Genomic DNA, 13498 nt, shown 5'->3' on the forward strand with positions numbered 1-13498 from the left:
AGAAAAACAATGATTTAAAGTCTGCAAGTACGAGAGAGGGATGAGAGTTATTGTTTCATGTGAGACACAGTGAGATAAGATCAGCTGAACCACTGATGTGAAGAGGAAATGTTCATCAAAACAGAAAGAAGGAAGTAAATATTAAGTGTCCTTTTCATAATAATATTTTCTAATATTTGTGTCATGACAGACTTTCTGACTGTGGACTCTCAGAGACTCACTATGAAGTCGTGGCCTCAGCTCTGAAGTCCAACCCCTCCCATCTGAGAGAACTTGACCTGAGTGTGAACGACTTACTGGATTCAGGAGTGAAGCTGCTGTCTGCTGGACTGGAGAGTCCATACTGTAGACTGGAGACTCTGAGGTCAGTTCACTGACTGAAAGGTTTCAGGATTTGACTGAAAACAAAAGCTGAATATTTGTTAGAGTAACAGGAAGTAGAGAAATGAAGTGATTGACAGGAGAGTTTTTAGCTTCCACAGACTCACATTGTGGTCCATCAGTCAGTGAAGGTAATGTCAGTCCTGATGATGCTGTAGAGTGTGTGAGGGAGATGAAGGAGGTTGATGAAGATCTGATGACAGCAGATCAAAACTCTGTGTAAACAGAGAGACAAAGACTTGAATGTAAAGCTGAATAAAGGTGAAGTTCTGAACTGTGATGATCTTCATGATATCAGAAGCTGATGAGGCTGCTAAAGAGACAACCACACAGCTGCTGTGGTGAGATTAAACCAGAGCTCAGAGTGATAACCAGCAGCCTAACACAGGCCCAAATGTCTCAACAAAGCAGGATGTTAGAAGATCAGCTGGAGAAGACAAAGGTCTTTGTTGTAATTCCTAGAAAAAGATGGCAGCAGAGAGGAGTCATAGTGGAAGTGGCTCTTCAACAAGAGATGGTTATGAATCCATCTCAATCCTCTTCCTCCGCTTATCCGGGGTCGGGTCGCGGGGGCAGCAAGCTAAGGAGGGTCCTCCAGACGTCCTTCTCCCCAGCAACACTTTCCAGCTCCTCCTGGGGGACCCCGAGGCGTTCCCAGGCCAGACGAGATATATAATCCCTCCAGCGTGTTCTGGGTCTACCCCGGGGCCTCTTACCAGTTGGACGTGCCTGGAAAACCTCTACAGGGAGGCGTCCAGGGGGCATCCTGATCAGATGCCCGAACCACCTCAGCTGGCCCCTTTTGACGCGAATGAGCAGCGGCTCTACTCTGAGCTCCCTCCGGATGTCTGAGCTCCTCACCCTATCTCTAAGGCTGAGCCCAGCCACCCTACGAAGGAAGCTAATTTTGGCCGCTTGTATTTGCGATCTCATTCTTTCGGTCACTACCCAAAGCTCATGACCATAGGTGAGGGTTGGAACGTAGATGGACTGGTAAATCGAGAGCTTTGCCTTACAGCTCAGCTCCTTCTTCATCACAACGGTCCGATACAACGCCCACATCACTGCTGACGCTGCACCGAACCGCATGTCCATCTCCCGCTCCATTTTACCCTCACTCGTGAATAAGATCCAGAGATAGTTGAACTCACTCGCTTGGGGCAGTGACTCACTCCCAACCCAGAGGGTGCAATCCACCGTTTTCCGGAAGAGAACCATGGCCTCAAACCTGGAGGTACTGACTCTCTTCCCGACCGCTTCACACTCGGTTGTGAACCACCCCAGTGTGTGCTGAAGGTCACGTTCTGAAGGTCACGTTCTGAAGGTCACGTTCTGAAGGTCACGTTCTGAAGGAGCCAACAGAACCACATCATCTGCAAAAAGCAGGGATGCGATTCTGAGGTCCCCAAACCGGAAACTCTCCTCCCCCCGGCTGCACCTTGAAATCCTGTCCATGAAAATCACAAACAGGATTGGTGACAAGGGGCAGCCCTGGCGGAGGCCAACACGCACTGGGAACAAGCTCGACTTTGTGCCGAGTATCCGGACACAGTTCCCACTTTGGTCATACAAGGACCAAATGGCTCGTAGCAACAAACCAGGTACCCCATATTCCCGCAGTACCCCCCACAGGACTCCCCGAGGGTCATGGTCGAAGGCCTTCTCGAAGTCCACAAAACGCATGTAGACTGGCTGAGCAAACTCTCATGCCCCCTCCAACAGGCCTGCAAGGGTAAAGAGCTGGTCCACTGTTCCACGGCCAGGACGGAGTCCGCATTGCTCCTCCTGAATCCGAGGTTCGACAATCGGCCGGAGCCTGCTTTCCAGCACCCTGCAGTAGACTTTCCCGCTTTTTGAAAATGGGAACCACCACCCCGGTCTGACACTCCACAGGCACTGTACCCGACTTCCACGCGTCACTGCAGAGACGAGTCAGCCAAGACAGCCCAACAATGTCCAGAGCCTTTAGCATCTCCGGTCGAATCTCATCCACCCCTGGCACCTTGCCACTGAAGAGCTTTTTTACATCAACGGCCTCTGCCAAGCATATGGACGAGTCTTCCTCTGAGTCTTCAGACTCTGTCTCTTCCACAGAGGATGTGTTGGTCGGGTTCAGGAATTCCTCAAAGTGTTCTTTCCACCGCCCGACAATATCCCCAGTCGTGGTCTGCAGTTCTCCCCCCCTGCTGAGCACAGTCTGGGACAAGCCCTGTTTCCCCTTTCTGAGTCATCTCACGGTTTGCCAGAACTTCCTTGAGGCCAGTCAAAAGTCCCTCTCCATGGCCTCCCCAAACTCCTCCCACACCCGGGTTTTTGCTTCAGCAACTGTCGTAGCTGCAGTCCTTCTGGCCAACCGGTACCTGCCTGCTGATTCAGGAGACCCCTGGGCCAGCCAAGCCTGAAAAGCCTCCTTCTATAGCTTGACAGCCTCCTTGGGTTCTCAGATTGCCGCCACGACAGGCACTGATCACCTTCCGACCACAGCTCCTAGCAGCAGCTTCCACAATGGAGGATCTGAACATGGCCCACTCGGATTCCATGTCCCCAGCCTCCCCCAGGATGCATGATAAATTATTCCGGAGGTGGGAGTTGAAGACCTCACGGACAGGATCCTCAGCCAGACGTTCCCAGTTCGCCCTCACCACATGTTTGGGTTTACCGGGTTTGTCCGGCAGCCTCCCCCGCCACCTGATTCAGCTCACCACCAGGTGGTGATCAGTTGACAGCTCTGCTCCTCTCTTCACCCGAGTGTCCAAGACATACGGCCACAGGTCTGATGACACAACTACAAAGTCGATCCTAGACCTTTGGTCTAAGGTGTTCTGGTACCAAGTACACTTATGAACCTCCCTATGCTCAAACATGGTGTTCGTTATGGACAGTCCATGACAGTCCACCCGGCTCACATTGCACCCGACCCCAATGTCTATCCCTGCGGGTGGTGGGCCCACAGGGTGGCGGCAGAATATAGATTTTTCGGGCTGGGCCCGGCCGGGCCCCATGTGCCAAGGCCCGGCAACTAGACGCTTGCTGGCGAGCTCCCCTCCCAGGTCTGGCTTCAGGAGGGTGCCCCAGTTTCCCTTTTCCGGGCGAGGTGCCACAACTCATTATTGTCAGTTTCATTTGGGGTCTGTGAATCACGTTTAGTCTGACCCCTCCCCTGAGACCACTTTGCCTTGGGGGACTATTGCCCCCGACAACACAGCTCTCAGGATCACTGGGGCACACAAACCCCTCCATATAGACAGTATAAAATTGTAATTATTCTTAAAACAGTTTTCCAGTTGTATTTAGTCACATATGTTGTTGTTGTTTCAAATGCTGCCAGTGAAAACATTTTTATGTTTCAGTTAGTTGTGTTACAATGTGAAGTTAATGGACACAGTTATTCTATTCATTTCTAGTGATTGTTATTTGTTAAATTAATATATTTCTTCCTCTATTTATCTCCCTTTGGGTGATGTAGGCGACATGTAAAATTGGTAAAACAAATGAAGGACTTTAGAGGTTGTGTTTGAGGTTTTATCACAGCAGCATTTTATCACAACAGAGAGAGAAAGATAAGAGTTATTGTTTCATGTGAGACACAGTGAGATAAGATCAGCTGAACCACTGATGTGAAGAGCAAATGTTCATCAAAACAGGAAGAAGGAAGTAAATATTAAGTGTCCTCTTTCATAATAATATTTTTGAAATATTTGTGTCATGACAGACTTTCTGACTGTGGACTTTCGGAGACTCACTATGAAGTCGTGGCCTCAGCTCTGAAGTCCAACCCCTCCCATCTGAGAGAACTTGACCTGAGTGTAAACGACTTGCTGGATTCAGGAGTGAAGCTGCTGTCTGCTGGACTGGAGAGTCCACACTGTAGACTGGAGACTCTGAGGTCAGTTCAATGACAGAAAGGTTTCAGGGTTTGACTGAAAACAAAAGCTGAATATTTGTTAGGGTAAGAAGAAGTAGAGAAATTAAGTGATTGACAGGATAGTTTTTAGCTTCCACAGACTCACAATGTGGTCCATCAGTCAAGGTGATGTCAGTCCTGATGATGCTGTAGAGTGTGTGAGGAAGATGAAGGAGGTTGATGAAGATATGATGACAGCAGATCAAAACTCTGTGTAAACAGAGAGATAAAGACTTGAATGTTATATTCATATTCGTTCAGGTCTTTCTTAAAACAATACTCACGAGTCCAAATGTTCATTCAAGAGTTCTTGAGGTCTGTAATCCGTCCATACTGTCTGTGATGTTCCAGGACTAAATCCACTCTCTAGTTCTGTGTAGAAATGACTTGTAAAGTTGACCTGAACTAATCTGAGGCTTCACATGTTTCAAGTCAGTCTGTTGTGTTTGACAGTGGCTGTATTTGAGACCTCATACTAAACTAGCAGTTTGTATTGATTTGACCTAAATGTAGCTTGTAGTATTCAAACAAAAGCTAAATCTACAGTCTGACAGAAAAACCTGGATGTTGTACTGATTCAGAAAAGATCTCAAGTATGCTCTAACCAGTCTACCTCGCCTTCTGTATCCCACAATGCAAAGCACTGGAACGACACAGTCTATGGTCACAACAACAGCAGCTATAAACATCAAGATTTAATTACAATCTTCATTTTATTCCATCTCTAATGAGAACTTCGGAGGAGATAAATCAACTGTGTAGATTTAGAATATTGTCGGTTAAATTGATGGTGAATTGATAATTTGTTCCAACATTTACAAAGTCGAGAAGCTCCACAAACTGTCAACAGCAAACTAGCTCCTGCCAGGGCCGCTAGCTAGCCAGCCGTCCAAACAGCTCACAGAGCGACTGTCAGCTGACCGGAGCAGTAGAGTGATTTCAGCCCAGAAGGGCGTTCCTCGGCTGGAGCTCTCTCAAGAGACCGGTCTCAGAGACGAGAGGCTTTTATTTTCCCTGTAGATGGATGCTTGGTTTAAATACCACAGCACTCTTGTTTTAACATTAGCGTTAAACTGACTGATACTAATACACTCTCTAATATTTGTAGGTAGATCATTCCACTGTTGTGTTGAAAAATCAGTCAGAGAACATTTGGTCGAGTGATGTTTTATATTGCTGCACGGTGGTGTAGTGGTTAGCACTGTCGCCTCACAGCAAGAGGGGCAACCTTCTGTGTGGAGTTTGCATGTTCTCCCCGTGTCAGCGTGGGTTCTCTCCGGGTTCTCCGGCTTCCTCCCACAGTCCAAAGACATGCAGCTTAGGTTCATTGAAGACTCTAAATTGCCCGTATGTGTGGATGTGAGTGTGAATGGTTGTCTGTCTATACATGCCTGCCCTGCGACAGACTGGCGAACTGTCCAGGGTGTACCCTGCCTTCGCCCATTGACAGCTGGGATAGGCTCCAGCACCCCTGCGACCCTTAACTGGATAAGCAGGTTACGGAAAATGGATGGATGGATGGATGGATGTTTTATATTTACAGTCTGACTAATGCTGTGTGTTTTAAGATTTAAGTTTTTTGTGTGTAGCTTGTAAATGCTGTTTTTAAATGTCTGTAACGCGTCTTTGAGTACTAAATAAAATGTATTATTATTATTATTATTATTATTATTATTATCATTATTATTATTATTATTATTAAAGACCCACAAGAACAAATGTGGACCTCTCCTGTTAAAGACATGAACCTACTAAGCCACCAGATCCAGAAAAAAGAAGCTCATATAATAAATGAAACAATGAACGGTCTTTTAGTCCAACATGTCTGATCTGATATTGATCCTCTAGTTCCAGGTTTGACTGAGATCAGCAGCATGTTATTAATCTGTGTTGACATCAGTAGGTGTATGAATGTTGTGGTGATATATGGATGATGTCTGTAGAAGGCTGACATGATGATGATCCACAATAACACAATGACAAAGAGAAAATATCATTGATTAGGACATAGTCATGTTGGGCTACACATTTAAAACTTGAACACATCTGATTGGATCATATATGGATTTTTATCTTCATCATTTATTCTTTATTCAGGCTGAGTCGCTGCAATTTGTCAGAGATCAGCTGTTCTTCTCTGGCCTCAGCTCTGAAGTCCAACCCCTGCCATCTGAGAGAGCTGGATCTGAGTAGAAACTACCACCTGCAGGATTCAGGAGTGAAGCTGCTGTCTGCTGGACTGGAGAGTCCACTCTGTAGACTGGAGACTCTGAGGTCAGACACCATTCTTTACTTCTGTTCTGAGATTAATATGACGTGAAAGTTGTGTTGACATTAAATTACAGACATCAGGCTGATATTATTCTAATTAGCATTTAGAGAATGGGACCAGCTCTCATCAAGACTGCTACTCATTACTTCTGGGTCATTTCACTCAGGTATATTCACTGAGATAAAACAGACTATTTGACGTGGTCTATTACACTGACTGTGGCAGAGCAGTGTTGAGCCACACATTTAAAACCTGAATATAACAAGAAGAAAACGACACTGGAGGATTCACTCTGAACCTCTGCAACACTTGATTTTCATCTTTGGTGAAGACAACAGCAGCGTCTCCGTCACTGGTAACAATGAAGAGTGACGATCAACAGGGACCCAGATGTAGGACACTGACTCAGAGGTGGAAGGATAAAGGAAGCTTTACTGACTGGTTGCAGAGAATGAAGATGGATGTGGGGGGGAATCCGGCTGGTGGAGGCAGAGGTAGAGGGGAGCTGTGACGGTGAAACCAGGCAGAGCGAGGGATGAGAGCGTGGACAGTGATCCTGTGGCTCAGAGAAGAACGCTAGAAGAGAATCAGAACAAACACCACTCAAGCGGCCTGAGACGTGAAACTTCCTCTATAACTGAGACAAGGATCTGGAGATGAAAAGATGAAGAACCGGGTGGGTCTACTGCAGAGATGAGGAGCTGATGGACTGCAGGTGTGTGGCTTTAAACAGGTGAGGAGGCAGGACAGCAATCAGACCCTCAGAGAGAGACAGACAGGAGGACAGGAGACAAAGAGAAGACTCAAGAAACACAAGAACGACTGGAGACACGGCCGTGAACACCACATCAATATATAAAGAATCTCTATTTACACTGTCAGACTCCAACAAATATAGATTCATAAACATGTTGGATATGAGGTTTATACTGACTGAAGAGTTTAAACTGAAGATGCTTTGATTTTATGACTCCACTATTATTAAATAAATATTGTTCACATTTCCTCTAAATTCATCCTGACATATTTAACATCTTTGAAACTTTGGACCTTGAATTGAGTTGTTTTTGTTTGTGTTTGGCTTCACAACATGAGTTTGTATAGACGGAGTCGCTGGTGGAGTTTAAGAGGTGGAGTCACTACGTTTTTATTGAAGTAGCAGCATGTTGTCATTAATATTAATGAGAGCTCTTTTTCACTGTTTGTATTTAACAGTTTCTAACTTGCATCCTGTTGAGTTCAGGTGTTTGAAGTTTCCATTTTCTAAACTTCTACATTCTGAACCTTCTTCAGCTCTGAACAGATTATTAAACATTGAATGATTTCAAGAAGGAAGGTTGTCGTCTAAAGTTGCATCATTTATTCTTTATTCAGGTTGAGTCTCTGCAGATTGTCAGAGATCAGCTGTTCTTCTCTGGCCTCAGCTCTGATGTCCAACTCCCATCTGAGAGAGCTGAATCTGAGTGTAAACAAGCTGCAGGATTCAGGAGTGAAGCTGCTGTCTGCTGGACTGGAGAGTCCATACTGTAGACTGGAGACTCTGAGGTCAGTTCACTGACTCTCTGTTACTATTATAGATCTAATATGTTTATTTAACAATTTAACCTAATTTACATCCATAAAGTTGTTCATTTATATTTGTTTGTGTTTTTTGAACTACATTTAATCTGCAGTCAGAAAACACTTGTGTTTCTTAAAGAAACTGTAGAAAATGTCATAGTTTTTAAAGTAAAGTAATGTTTATAATTTTTGATAAATGGTCACATCTGTAAACAGAACATCCTCTGAACTAATACTTTTATTTTATTATTTTTATTTTTTAAATTGATCAAGTTTACTTAATGAAGTAGAAATATTTATTTGTTTTTTGTACATTTATGTGTTTTCACAAATAATGTTTAATCATTGATATTGATCTTTATTAACACACACACACACACACACACACACACACACACACACACACACACACACACACACACACACACACACACACACACACACACAAAGAGATCATATAATATTTCTAAATTCAGCTGTTTAATTCAATTCAACTCAGTTTATTTTGTATAGCCCAGAATCACAAATTACAAATTTGCCTCAGAGGGCTTTACAATCTGTACAGATGCGACATCCTCTGTCCTTCCCTCACATCGACACAGGAAAAACTCCCCTAAAAAACCCCTTTAACAGGGAGAAAAAAGGAAGAAACCTATGGGAGAACGACAGAGGAGGGATCCTTCTCCCAGGATGGACAGAATGCAATAGATGTCATGTGTACAGAATGAACAGCATAACAGAGTAACAACACATTCAATGTATATGACATAAATTATTCATATAATAAGAGTAGTAAGCAGAGTAACGAAGGGAAAAAATTATTAAATTAAGACTACTTATAATAACAGCAGCAATTATTATAGTAGAATTATAATTATGAAATAGGGAATAGTAATAGTAATGTGACTAATAATAATAATGGTAGTAGCAGTTGGTGTCAGCGGTGCCATAGCAGGAGGCACGACCACAGTCCAGGTACAGCCACGATTTATAGAAGCCTGCGAAGCGAGAAAGTGCAAAGACTCCAGGGTAGCAAAGACTCTAAGCGTAATAGTACAGGGAATAATAATAGTAAGATAAGACGGTGCCTGGCCAGTTAGAGCTTTGTAGGGGAGTAGAAGAATTTTAAATTCTATTCTTGCTTTAACAGGGAGCCAGTGCAGAGAAGCTAATACTGGAGTAATATGATCTCTTTTCTTAGTTTTTGTTAGAACACGTGCTGCAGCATTCTGGATCAACTGTAAAGATCTAAGAGACCTATTAGAGCAGCCTGATAATAAGGAGTTACAGTAATCTAGTCTAGAGGTAACAAATGCATGAACTAGTTTTTCTGCATCGCTTTGAGACAGGATTTGCCTGATTTTCGAAATATTACGTAAATGAAAAAAGGCTGTCCTTGAGATCTGTTTTATATAAGAGTTAAAAGACAGATCCTGATCAAAGATAACTCCAAGGTTCTTAATGGTAGTGCTGGATGCTAGAGCAATGCCATCTAGAGAAACTATATCGTTAGATAATTGAATTCGAAGGTGATCTGGGCCTAGTAGGATCACTTCTGTTTTTTCAGAGTTTAACATTAAGAAGTTACAGGTCATCCAGGTTTTTGTGTCCGTAAGACATGCTTGAAGTTTAGAGAACTGGTTAGTTTCGTCTGGCTTAATCGATAGATATAACTGGGTATCATCTGCATAACAATGAGTGTTTTCTGATAATATTTCCTAAAGGAAGCATATATAAGGTGAATAAAAAAAAAAAAACTTTAATGCTTTCCCGCTCGGGTTTGAAAGACTAAGAACAAGGCTTTCAAATGAGTTATGATTTAATTTAGGTTTAGGGTTTATTAATAGGCTTGAGTCAAAGATGGCTGCTACTCCACCTCCTCGGCCTGTGCCTCGAGGAATATGAGTATTAATATAACTTGGAGGAGTTGATTCATTAAGGCTAACGTACTCTTCATGACACAGCCAGGTTTCAGTAAGACAAAATAAATCAATATGATTATCTGATATTAAATCATTTACAAGTACACCCTTAGATGACAGAGATCTGATATTTAAGAGTCCACATTTAATTGTCCTGTTTTGTTGCTCTGTTGCATTGGTTGCCTTAACTTTAATTAGGTTATTTTGTATAACTCCTCTTCTGTTGACTTTAAATAATTGAAGTGGCCGTGGGGCAGACACAGGCTGTATAGGGTTTTGGGTGGGTAACTGGGTGGGTAACTGCTCCAAAGGAAGCGCAGAGAAGTGTGAAAGACTGCGACTCTGCTTCCTGGTTTAAATACTATATCAATATCAATACTATATTGGTTTAAAGGATCAATATAGCATTGATCCTCTAGTTCCAGACTTGACTGAGATCAGCAGCATGTTATTAATCTGTGTTGACATCAGTAGGTGTATGAATGTTGTGGTGACATCTGGATGATGTCTGTAGAAGGCTGACATGATGATGATCCACGATAACACAATGACAAAGAGAAAAGCTCATTGATTAGGACATAGTCATGTTGAGCTACACATTTAATACCTGAACACACCTGATTGGATCATAAATGGATTTTTATGTTCATCATTTATTCTTTATTCAGGTTGATGAACTGCAGTTTGTCAGAGATCAGCTGTTCTTCTCTGGCCTCAGCTCTGAAGTCCAACCCCTCACATCTGAGAGAACTGGATCTGAGTGGAAACAAGCTGAAGGATTCAGATGTGAAGCTGCTGTCTGCTGGACTGGAGAGTCCACACTGGAGACTGGAGACTCTGAGGTCAGTAGAGGGTTGGAGTCAGTCCATGCTGGTTCCAGCAGTATTGTTCTAAACACAGATCCAGTATTTCCTGTAAACCTCCAACCTTCTCAGTGAAGCTGTGAGAGGAGAACGCTGACATTCAAGTGTCACTGTTTCTGCAGTCATGGTGCGTTCAGGAGCCTCAGCTCTTTATTTCCACTGTGTACTGCAGTGAAATGTGCAGAGTGAACAGACTTGATGTCCAAAGTGTCTGCAGGTGTGTGAGCTTCACTCCAACACGTTAAGATGAGAGCTGAAAGGAAGCTGCTACGCTGCTCAGACTGAAGTCCCTGCTGCTCTTTATACTGGATGTGCTGCTTCACTGACTGACAGCTGATGGAGGGAGTCTCTGGAAACACTGACTCATCTCTTCTCTTCTTCTTCTCTCTGCAGATGGAAGTGGTCTCACTCAGAGTGAGTCCACCATGGTCTCTGTGTTCCTCTGGATCTGATCAGAGGATCATCAGTGGATCTGGACTCCTCCAGTCCTGCTGCTCCTCACTCCACCACCTCCTCCACCTGGACCTGGATTTAGTTTGCTCCTTTGATTCCTTCATGTATTCTGAAGCTAAAGTGTCTCTGCAGATGAGTTCTGTTCATGGCAACATAACAGTAGATGAACACATTTAAATGGATGTTTCTGCTTTGCTTTCTGTTGCAGCTCCCCCCTGTGGAAAGATGAGGTTCTGCAGTTAATTTACACATATTTCTCAATAATAGTTGGAGTTCATATCACATGTATAAAGTTACCTTATTACCACCAACACCAGCCTTTTCTCCTATAATAACATGTACATATTTGCTTGTATCAAACAGAAAGAGAAGATAAAACCTGAACCTGAATTCAATTAAGGCTTCACTTTAGTTTCTCAACTGACAAATAAATCAGCAGCTTAATATTTTCAGTTTATATTCATTAATCATGTACAAACAGGAAAATAATAACCCTGACTATCTGGTTGTTCTTTGGTTTATTACAGTTTAATGTTTTTATATAATCAAGGTTTTTATATCTTTATGTATTTGATGCTTTTTTTCCTTTTGGATCAATAAAGTTGATTACTGATGTAAAATGAGTCTCAAATGGAGCCGTGATCTCTACATGAAGTTACATCCTGAGTTCTTCTGTCTGTTAATAAATCAATTCATGAAAATGAAACCCACCTCGACTGCTGTTTAGAGCTCAGTCCTAATGAGTGGATTATTAACAGTTGACACTAAGCTGAGTTTAGAGAAAACTAAAGATATAAAGAAATGTTAAAGATTCATCTAGTTAGACAGCAGAACGCTCAGAGTGAATTAGTCTTATTGAACTTTAGAGTGCCTTTACAACATTTCTCCTCTTTCCTGATTCAGACTTTTCTCTTTACTGGAACAGTTGGAATCGGTTGCAAAATTAATGTTAAAGGAGGACTTATAAAATGAATTTGAATAAATCCATTTGTTTAAAGGAGAAGTTTTCACAGCAATATAGATATTAGAGATGAATTATGAGCTGTTTAAATTCCTAACACTAGCTCTAAGCAGCTTTTAAAACATAATCAGAACGACTGATGTTATGATTTTTTTTTTTAACAAAGCAAATATTTAAAGGCGCTTTATTTTAAAAGTGAAGTTCCATGTCTATTTTTATTATAAAGCAGGTATATGTAAAAATAATGTTGCAATATTGTCACAGTATCAAAACCTTGAATCCACAGAGAAATGCACACGTATTCAGACACTGTGCCTTTAAGAGAGCTGTAAGGACTTTATTAAGTCTGATGTCTGCGTTTCAGACAGAGAGTGAATACAGGTGTATTCAGACATAATAATGTCAATCTATAAGATGTTGATGTTAAAGTGACTCTTTAAAGTTGGAATGGATCGTCAATGTGAGGACTTTTTCCTCATGATGATTATGCTTTTTTCTTACAATGTTCAATAGCGCACAATAACTAATCATAGAGGAAAGTGGGACAGCAGCGTTTCCTGACGGTTCAGATGATCTCTGTTTGTGTGCACAGTCAGTCTCATTCTAGTAACTTTATGATGCAGAAAAACAGTTGAGACAGCAGCTAGAGGCTGGTGAAAAGTGATGCTCACTCTGGAGAGCTGACGTCACCAATAACTATAAAGATCCATGTCTCATTTATTTATTAAAACTTTAAAAAATGAAACCCTGAAACAGAGGTTTTGGTCCTCTGCATACTCTGCACCTTCATGACCAAGGCACACAGTCTTTTTTATGGCTGTTTGATCTTCTTCATTATTATTATTTTACTAGTGAAGAATGAAATAAAACGAGGAAACGTTGATCCTAAATGAAGGATTCTATCTTAAAGTTAAAACATGCTGTGAAAGTAGAGCCCAGTGCTGGAAGCCCCGATCCTAGCTTTGTGCTAGCAGCTTCCTCAAGTCCTGTGTAGGAGACTTAGAGTCTGAACTCACTCTCTGGTTCACTCTCTGTTCACCATATAGGACAGACAGTCACTAGTTCACTCTAGAGGGAGCTGTACATTGAGATATCACAACTTATGAATCACCATCAGTTTGTGTCATTACTGATATGCAATGCATTTAATCAGGAAGTAGTGCACTATTCATCGACACTGTT

At 42.4% G+C, this 13498-nt stretch overlaps 1 protein-coding gene across 1 annotated transcript; it reads left to right on the forward strand.

Annotated features, from left to right (window-relative positions):
- Positions 1–190: 190 nt before the first annotated feature.
- Positions 191–11962, forward strand: LOC129114354 (ribonuclease inhibitor-like; the record flags this gene model as incomplete). The annotated part of the gene is made up of 6 exons (XM_054626640.1): positions 191–364; positions 4094–4267; positions 6383–6559; positions 7932–8102; positions 10708–10881; positions 11296–11962. Coding segments are annotated over 6 exons (895 nt in total), but the record flags the coding sequence as incomplete, so codon positions are not given.
- Between the last annotated feature and the right edge of the window lie 1536 nt (positions 11963–13498).

The sequence above is a fragment of the Anoplopoma fimbria genome, unplaced genomic scaffold, assembly GCF_027596085.1.
Source record: "Anoplopoma fimbria isolate UVic2021 breed Golden Eagle Sablefish unplaced genomic scaffold, Afim_UVic_2022 Un_contig_10266_pilon_pilon, whole genome shotgun sequence".
NCBI classification, from domain to species: domain Eukaryota; kingdom Metazoa; phylum Chordata; class Actinopteri; order Perciformes; family Anoplopomatidae; genus Anoplopoma; species Anoplopoma fimbria.